This window comes from Lingula anatina, chromosome 1 (genome assembly GCF_051362555.1).
Source record: "Lingula anatina isolate TDL-2025a chromosome 1, LinAna3.0, whole genome shotgun sequence".
In the NCBI taxonomy this organism is placed as follows: domain Eukaryota; kingdom Metazoa; phylum Brachiopoda; class Lingulata; order Lingulida; family Lingulidae; genus Lingula; species Lingula anatina.
In genome coordinates, this window is record NC_141767.1 from 46856163 (window position 1) to 46871764 (window position 15602).

A 15602-nucleotide genomic window follows, 5' to 3' on the forward strand; every position below is an offset into this window, starting at 1 on the left:
TTGACTGGGGCATAACCTAGTTGATTATACTAAATTTTTGTGCATCAAAAAATTAAATTACAAGACTACCTCTTTATATATTTTTATACTATTTATTGTGTCAGGCAATTTACTGTTTTACCTACTAGTAATAAATACAGATGTTTAATATAATGCCATGCATGATAAAAATTGAAATTGGTATAGTTCAACATTTTAAGGAAAATTGTTCAATACCAGTAAATATATATTTCTTCATTATTTTCATGTAACTATTAAAATATAAACTTACTGCTTTCTGTTCAGAACTGGGTTCAACTGTAATAATTAGAGAGAAAAATGAACAACATACCCATTTAAAAATAGTGAAACAAAAAAATTAATATAAACAATCAAAGCAATTATTCACTAAAGGATTAATCAACATAAAAAATTATCAAGATTTGATCTCATGAAATTAACCAAACAACTAAAAACTAATTCTTGAGATCGATAAACACTACTGATACATTTTACAAACATTATTGATATGTTTACTTATTATAACACATTGTTGTTTTTAGTTATCAAAAGAGCAGATGAGAAGAGATATAGGAAATATAATTCTGACTGATAGCACATAAGTATAAAACAGTAAAACTGAAAAGTGACAGCCAAGAAAGAGATTTTTCTGAAAAAAATAAAGCAAATTATGATAACAAAAAGTTAAAAGTGTACACAACTTAAGATAAAGAAAGGAAAGATAAAAGAAATAAAAAGAGAAGAAAGATTGTCATGCCATCATCTCCTAAAAATTTTGAAAAACATACCCATATCAATTTTGACAAATTAAATATTTTATCTAACATTTGTTCTATCTAAGAAATGTTTGTCTCAACAAAAATATGGTGGTCAAAGTCATAAAATGAATAGAAATTCTTTTTTCATAGAGTATGTTGGCATGGCAAAAGACAAAAATAACTGCACACAGTTTGTTAGATCTCTGAAAAGTATAATCATAAGAGTTATTATGATGAAAAAGAAAATATGAAAAATTAAAAGAAAGAAAGCATTTTTGTGAGATTATAAAAATGTGATCTCTTGAAGTTCACACATGTTATAAAACATTAATGGTTTGAATTTGGTTGTTCAATCAATTGAGCAAATGTAAATATTCTATTTTTTTTCACATTGCTGTTGTTTAAAACACATGTGAACTCAAACTGAAACCCCATTGAAACAAATTCAACCACACCCAGAAACTATCAAAATGGCCATCTGATGTATTTCACCATCTATGCAACTAAAAATCATTGTTGATAAAAGCAGAAAACAATATTTGCCAAAAAAAAAAAAAGATAAATAAAAATTAATTAATCTTAGTGAAAAAGACTGGATAATACTTTCTATCAAAGTATTATATGTGAAATGGCACATTGAGACGATAAAAACAATACAACTAGTCTATGATTTTGGAAAAAACTAGTCTTCACTATACAATAAATAATGCATTCAGCACTGCACAGATTTGTACATTTAAAAATAAAAAAAAACCCACGACCACTACACCAAGTACCTTTTCTTCTCAAACCTGGTTTTACCCCAAGGGCTGAGGGTCTAATCCCCAGATCTTGAGCATAATCCTTTTGCTCATCATGCGACAGGGGCATGGGGACCCAATCGTCCGGCATATCATCATCGTCATCGTCAATCAAAATATCTGGGTGATCAAAATCTGGGTGTTCATCATCAATCAAGTTATCTGGGTGCTCAGCATCAATCAAGTTATCTGGGTGCTCATCAATCAAGATATCTGGGTGCTCATCAATCAAGATATCTGGGTGCTCATCATCTTAATGGGGAGAGGACAAAGAAAAAGGTGCAAGAAATAAATATCAAGGTATGAGTAAGCACAATCCAGGTAAATAAACAAGCTTGACTTCTCACTTGTGATTTGGGTGTGTCCTTTTTTTATCACTTCATTAAGCTCTCAATGTAACATATTGGTACTTATAAAAGAAAACTACATTACAATAACTTTCAAAGTTTATTACGATTTAGAAACCATATACAATATAATATACATAAAGTGTTAATTCTTTTTTATATACTTATAAAGGTGATCAGCAGAGAGAAGTCAAACTTGCTGTGTGTAAACACATTTCCCTGCACACAAGCTGATCACAAAGTAGATCTTATTGGGCAGGGGAAAAGCAGGAAGGCAATGCAGGATAAACTTAGTTACATTTTAAAGCAAACTATTATTTAAACCTGGGAATCATGGAGAATCAAATATGGTCTTTCTATTTATATAATAAATTAGAGAATAAGGATGGTTTTTGTGATTTTTTTACAAGTCCTGTTAAGAACAAATAAATAATAGTGTAAAAAAATACAGCAAACAAAAAAATATTAATAGGTCCCAGGTTCAAATAAAAATGTATGTGTTTACAGGGTTCTTTAAAAGCAATTGGGCTAAAAATGTATGTTTCAAATATTATATTATGTGCAATATGGAGGTAAAAAGTGCCTGAAATATAGCTCAATGGGTTATGGGTCAGAGCAAGTAAAATATTCATCTTCACTTCCTGGTGCTGAAAATGTAAATGGCAGCTTGTGTAATGCAGCAAGGGATAGCTATTATTAGTTTTGCTATAAAATGAAATCTACACATACTACCAGAAATGAATCTAAACACACTACAAGTAATGCTGCATGTGTACATATTAGCACAATGAGGAAAACTTCTGCCATTTTAAAAAATAATACCATGAAATTCAGTTTCTTAGAAAGTTTTAATTATGCACAACCAAATACCAAACAGTTGTTTCAGAAAGAGATTAAGAGAAACGGATGTTTTGGTATTAAAATAATTTGGTTTTACTCAGAAAACAAGAGGGTTTCCTCATCATGCTGTGCAATGTGTGGATCTTAACATGTCTAAACAGTGACTGGATCAAGCACACTATGTGCGTGTGAAGGGAAAATAAATACACAAATATCATTATCCAACAAATTTGTCATGAGAATATGAAATGCTTCTATACAACAAATGGCACTGTAAAAATATTTTTAAATTATACTAACAGAAACTGAATTTTTTCTCAAAAAGGGTAAATGTTCTTACACAAAGTAATGGAGTCTGTTTGTTTAGAAGCATTGCAATTAAATATGACAAATTTGAATTAAAAGATAATGCAATACTGTAAGCCTAAAGCAAATTTGAAATCAATATACATATAATTTCATTGGGAAAGGCAAAAAGCAAGATTATAAGATTATGCCAGCGACACCATAACACCAAAGTCATGAGCTAAGTATGTTTTTGACAAAAATTTACACCAACACATTGTACATAAATGATCAGAGACACAAAGATTTGCCAAAAGTGTGTGCTCTAAAATTAGTCTTAAAAACAGAAAAAAAAAACAGTCCAGTTTAATTTAGTTTATATTCGGGTATGATATATATACCAAGAATAAACCTAGATACAGGTAAGTCCCATTTAAATACATACTGTTATCTCATATTGGCTCATACCCTTTAATGTTATGATGAGTGGGTGTGTGTGAGGAAGCAGGGTGAGAAGATGTGATAAAAAAGAAGAAAAGTATTGTTTTGCTCACCTTGTGCCCAGCTATTCTCTTATTGTGACTATTTTAAACAACTCTGGTGTACTTACTGTGCTCCAACTAAAACTGGCTTAATATACATGTACTTACTACAAAAACAAAGATACCATATCATGCAATTAAACCTACTAGTTTTGCTTCATAGTCTAGTTACATATCTGTTTAAGGTATTTCTAGGTAAATTGGTGGTGCTAACATGTTGTTTAATCTACCCACTCACATGTGACAGGATATTCTATTCTAAATCACACAATACCATTGCAAGTGGGATCTGAACTATCACAAAATATGAAGGGTTTGGTTAAATTAATTGAATATTAATTTTACATTACGCTAATAATGACTAAAAACATTCATTTCATTTTTATGACAAAAGCAAAGAGGAGATTTGTTACAAATATAATAATAAGGGATATGTACATCAAAATAAGATACAGTCAAAGTTAAATATAATGTACGAATCAGTGCAAGGAAAATAATAATAATTCGAGGATTTTTTAGAAGAGCTAGAGCACCCAATACATTGTGCAATATAATTTTCTTTATTCAGAAGAAGCTTCCTGAATAAAAACTGCTTCTTCTAAACGTAACTGTTTGGTCCTGCCAAAGCATTCTTTCTTTCTTTCATTTCAGGTTATGCTCATATTCAGTCCCTCCCTCAACTAAAATTACACTTGACAGTTCAATTTTTCACAATGGTAGCTCTCTTAAAAATTCTAAAACCAAGGGAAATTAAGACACATCACTAAAAGAAAAAAATCCCAAATGGTGCTTTGCTTTCTTTCTCAAAGAAACAGACTTCTACTTGTAGTTGCTACAGCACCCTCTAGTTCCACCACCACCAAGCAATCAACAACCAATATGGTTTTGTCCTTGTGTCCTCTTTTCTTATATACTATACCTTCCTCTATGATGGTTGACTCTAATGGCATATGAGCCACATGTTTTCTCAGGTGATTATTCAAATCTTCCACATGATTTGCATGTCCTGTAATAATCAACCTTCATTATTTAAAACCATGCAATATGAAACTTAATTAGATATATAGCCTTAAGCATATCAGTGGCTACCTTCTTGGACTTGAACCTCTGAATTACCTGAAACTGAGGTAAAAAAAAATTGTTAGTGAACTTGAAAAAGGTATTGATAAATACCACAAATAACTAAATCAACAGGACAAACAAATCACCAAACAAGACAAAAACAACTTCACCCTACCTGGTTTCTTCTCATCCTTTTTGGGTTCTTCTTTTTTACCTGGGGCTGTTTTTTTCTCCTCTGGTTTCTTCTCTTCTGGTTTTTTCTCATCCTTCTTGGGTTCACCTTTTTTACCTGGTTTCTTCTCGTCTGTGATTTTTGAAGAGAGTGAGGGAAAGAAAGAGGTCGTGAAAGGAAGTGAGGTGAGGCATGCAAGAACGAAAGGGGAAAAATGAGACACTGTGATGTCTTTTGATGAACAAAAATCACAATTTCAAACAAAGAATAATTTTGAAATAATGAATAAATTTTGAAATAATAAACATTTCTGTAATTCCAAAATGGATATTTTGGCTTAATTGTTTTGATAAGAAAAGTAAACCAGTGATTTTTTTTTCTTATTTGTTTTATTATAGTTTTATTGCCTATGGTAACAACACTAGTGTATCAAGACTGTCAGGTAAAACAAAAGAATACAGAATGTCAGTGAGTTCAGTTTCGATCATCCTATGTTCTTCTGTTTTAAAATATAAAGTCAGATTTAGTATGTAGGGATAGGAATTAAAGGAACTAAATAACAATTATCTGATAAGGGTCAAACTACTGCAATACCTTAAGCAAAGTGAACAAGTAGGGAAACAAGTGCTACAATGGAACACACAGTGTGTTCTGCTTTCAAGAAATCCATTTTATTTAAAATTCAACTGTTTTGTTTAAAGGAAACTGCCTATGGATGTACAGGCACTAGATCATTGTACAAAGAACTCTTTATCCATATGAAGAAAGAAAATTATAATAATGCCTATGGTGCAACTGAAATACATTCCCATTACTCCTGGAAATTTCAGTATTTGTTTGGTCATGCATCATTTACCATTTTATGATAATCTGGTGCAAACATACAACATGACAAAATCACATGAAACAAGGCAGCAAGTCAATCAGGAGATGGATGATAAAATCATTAAAAGAAAAATATTCATTTAGTTCTTTTAGATAAAACATCTAAATGTTAGAAATGCTATGTGTGGTTTTCAATTTCATTTCAGGGCTTAACATTTTTCTACAGTTTTAACAGCTTTAGCAGTTACAGTGGCAGCTATGTAGGCATATGCACTCAAAGCACGGTCTGTGCAATTTTCATTAAAGTTTTTATTTGCTACTAATAACATAGACTTCCGTGCCTGTGAATTGCCAAAATAATGTTTGGTATGGTACCAAAAATTACCAGGAAAGGGATAAGAAGGCAGGGAGTTCAAATACGCTACAGAGTTGCAGGTGCTATTTCTCAAATAGACTGATTTCAAGAAAACAAGTCTAAAGAGGCTAGAAGAATAGGGAGGTGGAGGGGAGTGATCTGTAAAATACCATTTAATTACCTTTCTGTCCACTGTATGGGCCTTCATCCAAAAGATATTTGTCTGTCTTCTGACTGCACACCAACTACTTTGTACACTAAACACACTCAACACACTTGTGAACAAAAATAAATTGAAAGTTTTAAAAAAGCAACTCAAAATAATCACCCACCTGGTTCTACAATGGTTGGAACACCTGGCTTGCCTGTGTTATAAAAAAGCCCACAATAAACAAAAATTATAATGCACACTTTAATTTTGTAAATTAAATAGCAAAAAATTGAAATAAAAAAAACTTAAAATAATCAAATTATACTTATATAACTAAAAATAAAATAAACAAATGCATCACACAGGACTACATTTCATTCGATAGCTCTTCAAAGCATATAGCCTCTCGAGAATCTTTTATGAGTAATTTGAAACTTAAACACCTCATTGTCTTCAGCTATGGAGCAAGAGCCCAAAGATGTAAGTTTCAATTATAAGATGAGGTTTCATTTCTTTGAACCGCTTCAAATATATTTTTCTGTCCTTATACAAAATGAACTTGGATCACATCTACCTTACTAATAAATAGTAAATTCTACTTTTCCCCTTTTTAAAAAATAAATAAATAAATAAATAACTTTCTGATCAATTTTCAAAAATATTGGTCTTATGCAGAACTTTTTGTCTCTTTTATAAGCTATTTTATATGAAAGCAAACTCTGTCTAACATAACTCAACTGTTTTAATTTTACCACAACATGAATTAATTATCTTAATTTGATACATTTTGTATTATCAGTAACCTACCTTTCTTTTCTTCTGGCTTCTTCTCTGAAAATATAATTAAACTGAAATTGATGAAAATGGCTTACTTTCAATTTTACTCAAAATAAAACTTTGAATAACTAAAAATCAAAAGCTATTGCTTTAGTTAAACCTCTTAACTTCATTGTATTACATTGCACAAAGTGCTCATTATGTTACTTATTCACCTTCTGGCTTTTTCTTTTCTTCCGGTTTCTTCTTATCCTCTGGTTTCTTTTCTTCTGGCTTCTTTTTTTCCTCTGGCTTCTTTTTTTCCTCTGGTTTCTTTTCTTCTGGTTTTTTCTTTTCTTCAGGCTTCTTTTCTTCTGGCTTTTTCTTTTCCTCTGGCTTTTTCTTTTCTTCGGGTTTCTTTTCTTTAATATAGATTGCACATTTATGTTAAAAATCAGAGCAAACTTATCACATATTTAAATCCAACCCAATGAAAATTAAATTTTATCTACCCTACATTATTTTCTAACATTTCATTAATTAAGCAATGTAAATGTGACATATACATGTATTAGATCTACTTTTCATTCACTCAAATTGTGTCAATCTCAAAAGGAACTGAAATATCCAACAGCTCAAATATGATTCACCAAAAAAAAAAAAAAAAAAAAAAAAATCCTGTGGAATGAAAAACATGGTTACACAGTGTCCACTTTAATGCCCGGATGTTATGAAAACAAAATGCATTTCTTTGTTCATGCATATATGCATTTTATATTTGGTCAAGTATCTGAATACATTGTGCAATGCAAAAATGTTACAACATATAATTGCAATGTTTCTCCATCTCCTGGTAATGAATATGTTTGCAGAAAAGGGAAGCCATGTCCATACTTAAGTGTGAGCAATAGACAAAAAAAGACAAAAAAATAACATTTACTAGTATCATCACTTCCTGCAAGACAACTGGCAACAAAATTATATGTAAAAAGCCTTGCTCTGTTTTAGCACTGAACAGTTAGTAAGCAATTAGCAATATAAAATACAGTATGTAAACATAAGTTAGGGTTATAATAAGAGTACAGACCAAATAGTAAACCCTTTTTTATAAATACATGTCAACAAATTGCTTGGGATCCATGAAATTGAATGAGATTTTTCTCCATTACAAAATCCATGCTTTCTTATTGTGGTCAATGGCAAATACTGAAATTAACAGGGTAAAGAGATGCTGAATCATAATATAAAATGAACATATTAAACAAACATGCAACAGAAATCAAATATTTCATTACATATTAGTAAAAGAAATGTGAATAACTGCTGAGGTACCTGGTGCTTTCTTTTCCTCTGGCTTGTCTGCTGAAATAGAAACATCATGGAAAAAATAACACAGTATACTAAAATATACATGTGTATATTAGTATGGTGTCTTCCTTGACACTATCAGATAATTTGGTATCGCAGACACAATATTACTGTTTATTTTTATGTCGGCATCAAATGCTAAGTAAATGTTTGTTTGTTTGACTTTCAAAATTGACTTCTGCTGCTGATTCTAAACATGTTACCTTGCTTTACCTTGCATGTATGGAATCAATGCTTGTATTAGAGTATTCATTTTGAAATGAATCTATCATGTAAACAGGTATGAAAGAGGAAACATGCACGGAATAGTAAAGGTATGCTTGTCAAAAGCTGAGGAAGTACACACAGAGAGTTACAAAATGAATTCAAGATGAACACTTTTTAATCAAGTGTTTTGAAAACAATCATTTTTATATATTAAACATACTTAAGAGTGCAAGATAGATTATCAACATCCCTTTTATTGGCTGGGGGAGGAATAAAATGCTGTGAAAAAAGCAGGACCTGTTTCACAAAGAATTTTCAAGTCAAGATAACAAGCTTATTTGTTCTTTTTAAAAAAGTCTTTGGAGGCCGCTTAAGGTATTTCCATACTGCATGTATAGAGGGAGCCACTGCAGCATCAAGCTCTCCTGCACTGGAGGACAATATAAGCATGCACTTCCTCTAGTCACCAGCTTTTATTTACCATGTGCTGTGTTGTTTTGAAATTATAAATCCCTAAAGATGAGTAATATTCCACCCAGAAAGGCTGGCAAGTTCATTTCACAGGGCAAACAGAACCTAAATAGAACCCCCTCCCAAGAATCCCTGGATCCCCCCTGTCTTTCATTATATTCTCAATTATGAAATATTCAGCAACTAAATATAGTGAGAAATACCATGAATGCTACTTTGAGGGCTATAGAGTTGAAGTGATGTATATTTGGGGCTTGAACTGAGGTGACATTACATTTTTCGGCATTTTTTGCCTTTTTTTGATAATTTCAATTGACTATATTTCAATATTTAGCCTGATGACCTACTATTTTTTTAACATCATGTCATGAAGTACTCATAGGAGAGTGTTTTTGCTCATTTTCATGAAAATTAAATTCAGGGATTGGGTACAATGACCAATTTTGTGTAAAATTGTTGGTTTCCAAACTGGCCACCAGGTGGCGTAGAAACATGATGAGGTCAGTTCTAAAAATAGAAACAACAATAAATGTATGAAAAAATGTAAAAATATTCTCTTTTCTCTTCATTAAAATCTTAACAGGTGTAATTATCCCCCTCAGGAGTGATATACTGGGCCTGAAAACTTATTTATATAGAGGCGCTGCGATATCCAATTCTAGCATTTTAGTCCATATTTCAGTTGGCTGTGGTGAGGAAACTAAACCGGTGACCATATCAAAAAAAATCATTTTTATTACCAGTTTCACCTGTACTTCATTGGTGCAAAGTTTGGAGACAATTAAATTAGAGAATCTAAAAGTATGGAAATACCTTAAGTATTTTTTTGGTCTTAAAACTCTACTACAGGAGATCATTTGAAGACAATACAAATCTTGACTGGCATAGTCTTATCTTCTGACTAATACCTGGCATGGTATTAATCAGACCTGTTCATGGTAGCAGAGCTTTCTCTTGGAACACATTTTTCATCAAATGGTCTTAAACTGCTTTGACTTTATGTGGTCATTTGAGTTCAGCAGCATTTATCGACTCAAATACTTTGTGAAACAGGGTCCAGGAAGGTGTAAATGTCAAAGTTCAGAATCACTGCATTCAAATCTGTGTAGAGAGAAATGAAAGTTAAGAGAAACAAAAACATCCCAGGTTTAAATCATCAGTAACAAATTTCTTCAAACATTACTAATAATTCAAAATTTAATTTACAAGTAATGTATAAAGAGATTTGTGATATGATAAAAGGGGATAGAAAACTGATCTATAAAGATTCTACTGCAGAACACCATTCTGAAAACGGACATCAATGCTTATCTATGTCAACTTGTTAAAAAAAAGTTTTGCAATACTGAGAGTGAGGCTGTTAAAACTGTTATGTGCACTGTCCCACAGTGACATTTAATGCTGAAAGTGCAGTCTTCATTAAAGCAGAGGAAAAATCTGACAATGCAAATACCTAAGCCAATCCTGTTTGTTGCCTTGAAATGTCTTAACCTTACCAGGCTTTTTCTCTTCTGGTTTTTTCTTCTCCCAAGGTTTCTTTTTCTCCTCTGGTTTCTTTTCTTCTGGTTTCTTTTCCTCAGCTTTCTTTTCCCAAGGTTTCTTTTTCTCTTCAGGTTTCTTTTCTTCTGGTTTCTTTTTCTCTTCAGGTTTCTTTTCTTCTGGTTTCTTTTTCTCTTCTGGCTTCTTTTCTTCTGGTTTCTTTTTCTCTTCTGGCTTCTTTTCTTCTGGTTTCTTTTTCTCTTCTGGTTTCTTTTCCTCAGGTTTCTTTTTCTCTTCTGGTTTCTTTTCCTCGGGTTTCTTTTTCTCTTCAGGTTTCTTTTCCTCGGGCTTCTTTTTCTCTTCAGGTTTCTTTTCCTCGGGCTTCTTTTTCTCTTCTGGTTTCTTTTCCTCGGGCTTCTTTTTCTCTTCTGGTTTCTTTTCCTCAGGTTTTTTCTTTTCTTCAGGCTTCTTTTCCTCTGGTTTCTTTTCTTCAGGTTTCTTTTCCTCAGGTTTTTTCTTTTCTTCAGGCTTCTTTTCCTCTGGTTTCTTTTCTTCAGGTTTCTTTTCCTCAGGTTTTTTCTTTTCTTCAGGCTTCTTTTCCTCTGGTTTCTTTTCTTCAGGTTTCTTTTCCTCTGGCTTCTTTTTCTCTTCTGGTTTCTTTTCCTCTGGTTTCTTTTCTTCAGGTTTCTTTTCTTCAGGTTTCTTTTCCTCCGGTTTCTTTTCTTCAGGTTTCTTTTCCTCAGGTTTCTTTTCTTCAGGTTTCTTTTCCTCTGGTTTCTTTTCGTCAGGTTTCTTTTCCTCGGGTTTCTTTTCTTCAGGTTTCTTTTCCTCGGGTTTCTTTTCCTCAGGTTTCTTTTCTTCAGGTTTTTCCTCCTCAGGCTTTTTCTCAGGTTCGGGTTCTGAGAAAAAGAGTATACTTTTACACTATCATTTTAGGATAAAGGGCATCTTAACAGATCCAAGCACATATTGATAATTTTAAAAAATTTGAAAAATGAAAATAATCCCAAAGGTATGATGATCAGGTGGAGGAACCTCTAGGAACAAGCTGGACTGAAAGGAAAATTTGATAAGGGTAAAGGGTTTAAGTACTAATGCATTAATCATTTATCCAAGGAAAGAAACTCAATTCTTGATCATACTTATCTGAAAATAATCAACAAAAACATATAAGGGGTATAGGTAGTCATCAAATAGTGGGTATATATCTATTAAATTAAGGAGTAATCTTCTTGAAAAGAGGGGAAGGTGCAGCAGGACAATAAAAAGGATGGGTGATACATGGACTTAAGTAATAGTTGGTAGCAAGTCAGGGAGACTGCACAGCAAAAGGGGGGGGGAAGACTACCTAACCTGGTGCTGGGAGTTTTTGGATGTCTGCTTCTGCAGTATCAACTGTCATCTGAGCAGTCATCTGTAACTTGGCAGCAGCAGTTTCCTGCGATTTCTGAAATTCTGTTTCAGCAGTGCTTGTTTCAAATGTCATTTGAGCCATGGCTGTTTGTGCAGTAGGAGCAGGCTCTGATTTCTGAAATTCTGTTTCAGCAGTACTAGTTTCAAATGTCATTTGAGTTGTGGCTGTTTGTGATGTTGGAGCAGGCTCCGGAAGTTTTGAAACTTCTGCTTCAGTGGTACTGCTTTCAAAGGTCATTTGGGTAGTCATGGACGCTGATATTTTTAAGGAAAGAATTCTAAATCCTCAGACAGATCCCATAGTCCTTATAACTTATTAACACATTATCTAATCATTACTGAGTTTTGAATAACTCTAGTATTCTAATCTTTACATCCCTTCTGTTAAATATTTACTGAAAAGTCTTGATATATATATATATATATATATATATATATATATATATATATATATATATATATATATATATATATATATACAACAGAAACAATTTAGGAGCACAATACATACTTAAAAGAGGAAACAGAATAAAATAATATATCAAATAATAAACAGAAAATAATACAAACCAAGCCACACATAAAAACAGAAAGTTTCAATGAGAATTGTATCCAAATGTATCATTATTTCAAAAGATGGGAAACACATCAAAACCTGGTACCTCTGTCTAAGCAGGATGAGAGATTTTATATACATGCAGACATGTTTGCTTTAAAGGTTGGAGTAGAAAGTGGGTTGGGCCAGTGAATAAAAGAACTATTATATTTATTAATGTGTTCAAGTGAAAGGAGTTTAGAGTTAGGAAAAAGGGCATGGTTTCAGCAGAAGGCCAGCAACAATTCAAATCAATCTAAATACCTCTTTTTTTCAGTGAAATTGTTTCTTTGTTATCACTTGTAAAAAGTCTGTAGCCATCTTTGACTAAGATTATCATATACAACTAATTTATTATTTGAAATATAGCAAGGAAGGGATAATGGCCACTTGTTATTAGAAACACACCATTTAAAGACTACTGCTGCAATTTCAATTTGAAACATAACAGCTACGACCATTTGACATTGTATCATATATGGCACTTTGTTGCTAAAACAAATTTATCAATACCATTTATGTCTGATTTACTGATTGGTAGCTTACTTTACAACACTGACAATACTGCATCAATGAACAAGTTTCACAAATTACCATTTGAAATTGCAACATTGATCCAAAAACCTAAGCAGTTATGGGAAGCCAAATGGGAAGCAAAAAGAACCATCTACAAAATGGTTCTAACCTGGGTTCTGCCAGTTTGGGTTCCATGATTTTTGCAACCCCAATCTCAGCACTGTCAAACTCAACTGAAATGGTACTTATCTCAGCTACAATACTACATGTAAGGTGTTACATCAGTGAAAAACCTAAGCAGTTATGGGAGGCCAATATCAAAAGAACCACCAACAAAATGGTTCTAACCTGGTTCTGCTGGTTTGGGTTCCTCAGTTTTTGCAACCCCAATCTCAGCACTGCCCATCTCAACCTGAGTTGTACTTATCTCAGCTATGAAAGGAATGAAAGGATTGTGCATAATTGAGAAGACTTTGTACCTGTGCTCCCTGGTTTGTTATTTGAATTGCATGAATACTAATTGTTATATGTTTGTGCTGCTGGTCATTTATTGCACCAAAAACTAATACTTTTGTTTCAAACTGAACACTTTTGGCTTGCTCATTCCTTTGAATTACCCCTTGTTTTACATTTACATCAGTTAATTTGCAATGTCTCTGATGCACTTAATATAAAATACATTTTTCTAACAAAATTGCATACATTATGCCTGAAGTCACATTTCCCATAGTTTTACATTTAGAATTGTTTACAGAATACCAGTAATTTGTAATATCTTTGAAAGATTGCTAATAAATATAACCATAGTATTTTTCTGCCTATTGAGTAGAAAACTGTTTCTCACCTTTGCCTACACCTATCTGCATCTGAGTTGTCACAGAACTGTCTTCAGCTACAGAGAGTATTGGCAGAAATTTTAGTATTAAGGAAAAATTATATGACATGTGGAAATACATGGCAAAATATTGATAAAAAGTCTAAGGGGATATAGCACTTCTGATTATTTGTTGGTTAACTCCATGAGGTGCATCTTTTGAAAATATAGCTTGTTCATTTTTATATCTATTTATATAATACTGCCTGTGAAACAGCTTTAATAACCCTACTTTGCTTTTCTACCATAATCATAACATATGATATTCTCACCTGCGCCTACCCCTATCTGCATCTGAGATGTCACAGAGCTGTCTTCAGCTAGAGAGAGGATTAACCAGAAATAAAAAAAATGCCATGGTAGCATTTGCTTTTGTGATAGTATCTGCTGTCCACGATTCAAAGTATATCTCTGTAAGACCCATCTTTTAAAATGTAATTTGATTCTTTATAGTTTTATAAGATACTCTGAACTACATATGAACCATTATTTCACTTTTCAACCAATTAATAATAAAATTCTCACCTGTGCCCACCCCTATCTGCATCTGAGATGTCACAGTGCTGTCTTCAGCTAAAGAGAAGATGAACCAGAAATTTTGAAAAACACTATGATCGTTACAGGTGGAAAAAAAATGTAATGCTGGCATTTGCTTCAGATTTTGGAAACAGATACCCAAATGATAATACAAAATCTAAGGCTTGGTGATGGTCCTGCCCATCATTTGATGGATGACCCTGCAAAACTCATCTTTTAAAAGTAACTTGATTTTTTTATAGTTTATAAAATACTTCAAACTATCTGTTACACATTTCCAATTTAACTTTATTTTATTTTTTGGCCAATCAATCATAAATTTCTCACCTGTGCCCACCCCTATCTGCATCTGAGATGTGACAGTGCTGTCTTCAGCTAAAGAGAAGATTGACCAGAAACTATTCAAAATGGTTTATCAGTAGTTTCAGCTGAAAAACCTGTTAGTCTGACTTAACATACTGTCACAACATGAATGAGTGATATATATATATATGCTATATCATATGTTGTTATGCTACTAAATCTGCATATTTTATAATAGCGTAGTGAAATGAAAGTAACTTGTCCCAGATGCTCACCTGTTCCAACACCTATCTGCATCTGACTTATCTGAGAACTATCTTCCGTACAAGAAGACAAAAATTACATTTTAAATACTCAACTGGGATATTAAATAATGTCCAAAGAGGGAGCACTATTATTTACCTTTAAATTATTACAGATATTACAGATATTGTACTAATTATAAGCTATTTAACTCAAATGATGACCTCATTTGTATGTTGACATTCCTTAGTTGAATACATGTATATTCATTGAAACTGCTTTTGGCTGGTGTTTTTTGTTCTGCTTTTCATTAAAATAACAAAGTATTTTTTATAAATTTGTTCAGCTTTGTTGTTACTTTAGTGTCATAATGTATTGATGTAGTAAGAAGTCCCAGACTCTCACCTGCTCCCATCTGTATCTGCATTTGACTCATTTGTGAGCTGTCTTCTACAGAAAGTGGCAAAAGAAAGAAAAAGTAGCAGAATACACTAAAAAACTAAAACTATAAAAACCAAAGTAATCATTTACCAAAATGAAATCCTAACTCAGTAATATAAAAGAAATAAAAGCAATAAACTTAAAACAATATAAAAAACAATACTGAATATATTCAAATAACTAAAAACATAAACAAAACACCAGGTATAGACATGCCTTTTGTAAATGATATTATTCACATGCACTCATTTAGACAAACAAT

The 15602-nt window shown here is 32.3% G+C and overlaps 1 protein-coding gene across 2 annotated transcripts in view; it reads right to left on the reverse strand.

The window, feature by feature from the left end:
- LOC106165989 (twitchin) overlaps positions 1-15602 on the reverse strand; it is a 103219-nt gene that overhangs the window by 45204 nt on the left and 42413 nt on the right. For both annotated transcript variants that reach the window (XM_087001753.1, XM_087001752.1), the window contains exons 16-31: positions 15305-15349; positions 14932-14976; positions 14681-14728; positions 14342-14389; positions 14089-14136; positions 13787-13834; positions 13291-13374; positions 11772-12086; positions 10436-11317; positions 8226-8255; positions 7130-7315; positions 6945-6968; positions 6319-6351; positions 4810-4938; positions 1535-1810; positions 272-297 (exon numbers count right to left, since the gene is read on the reverse strand). In XM_087001753.1, the coding sequence (XP_086857879.1) occupies positions 272-297; positions 1535-1810; positions 4810-4938; positions 6319-6351; positions 6945-6968; positions 7130-7315; positions 8226-8255; positions 10436-11317; positions 11772-12086; positions 13291-13374; positions 13787-13834; positions 14089-14136; positions 14342-14389; positions 14681-14728; positions 14932-14976; positions 15305-15349 (2267 nt within the window). The remainder of the gene's footprint in view (positions 1-271; positions 298-1534; positions 1811-4809; positions 4939-6318; positions 6352-6944; positions 6969-7129; positions 7316-8225; positions 8256-10435; positions 11318-11771; positions 12087-13290; positions 13375-13786; positions 13835-14088; positions 14137-14341; positions 14390-14680; positions 14729-14931; positions 14977-15304; positions 15350-15602) is intronic.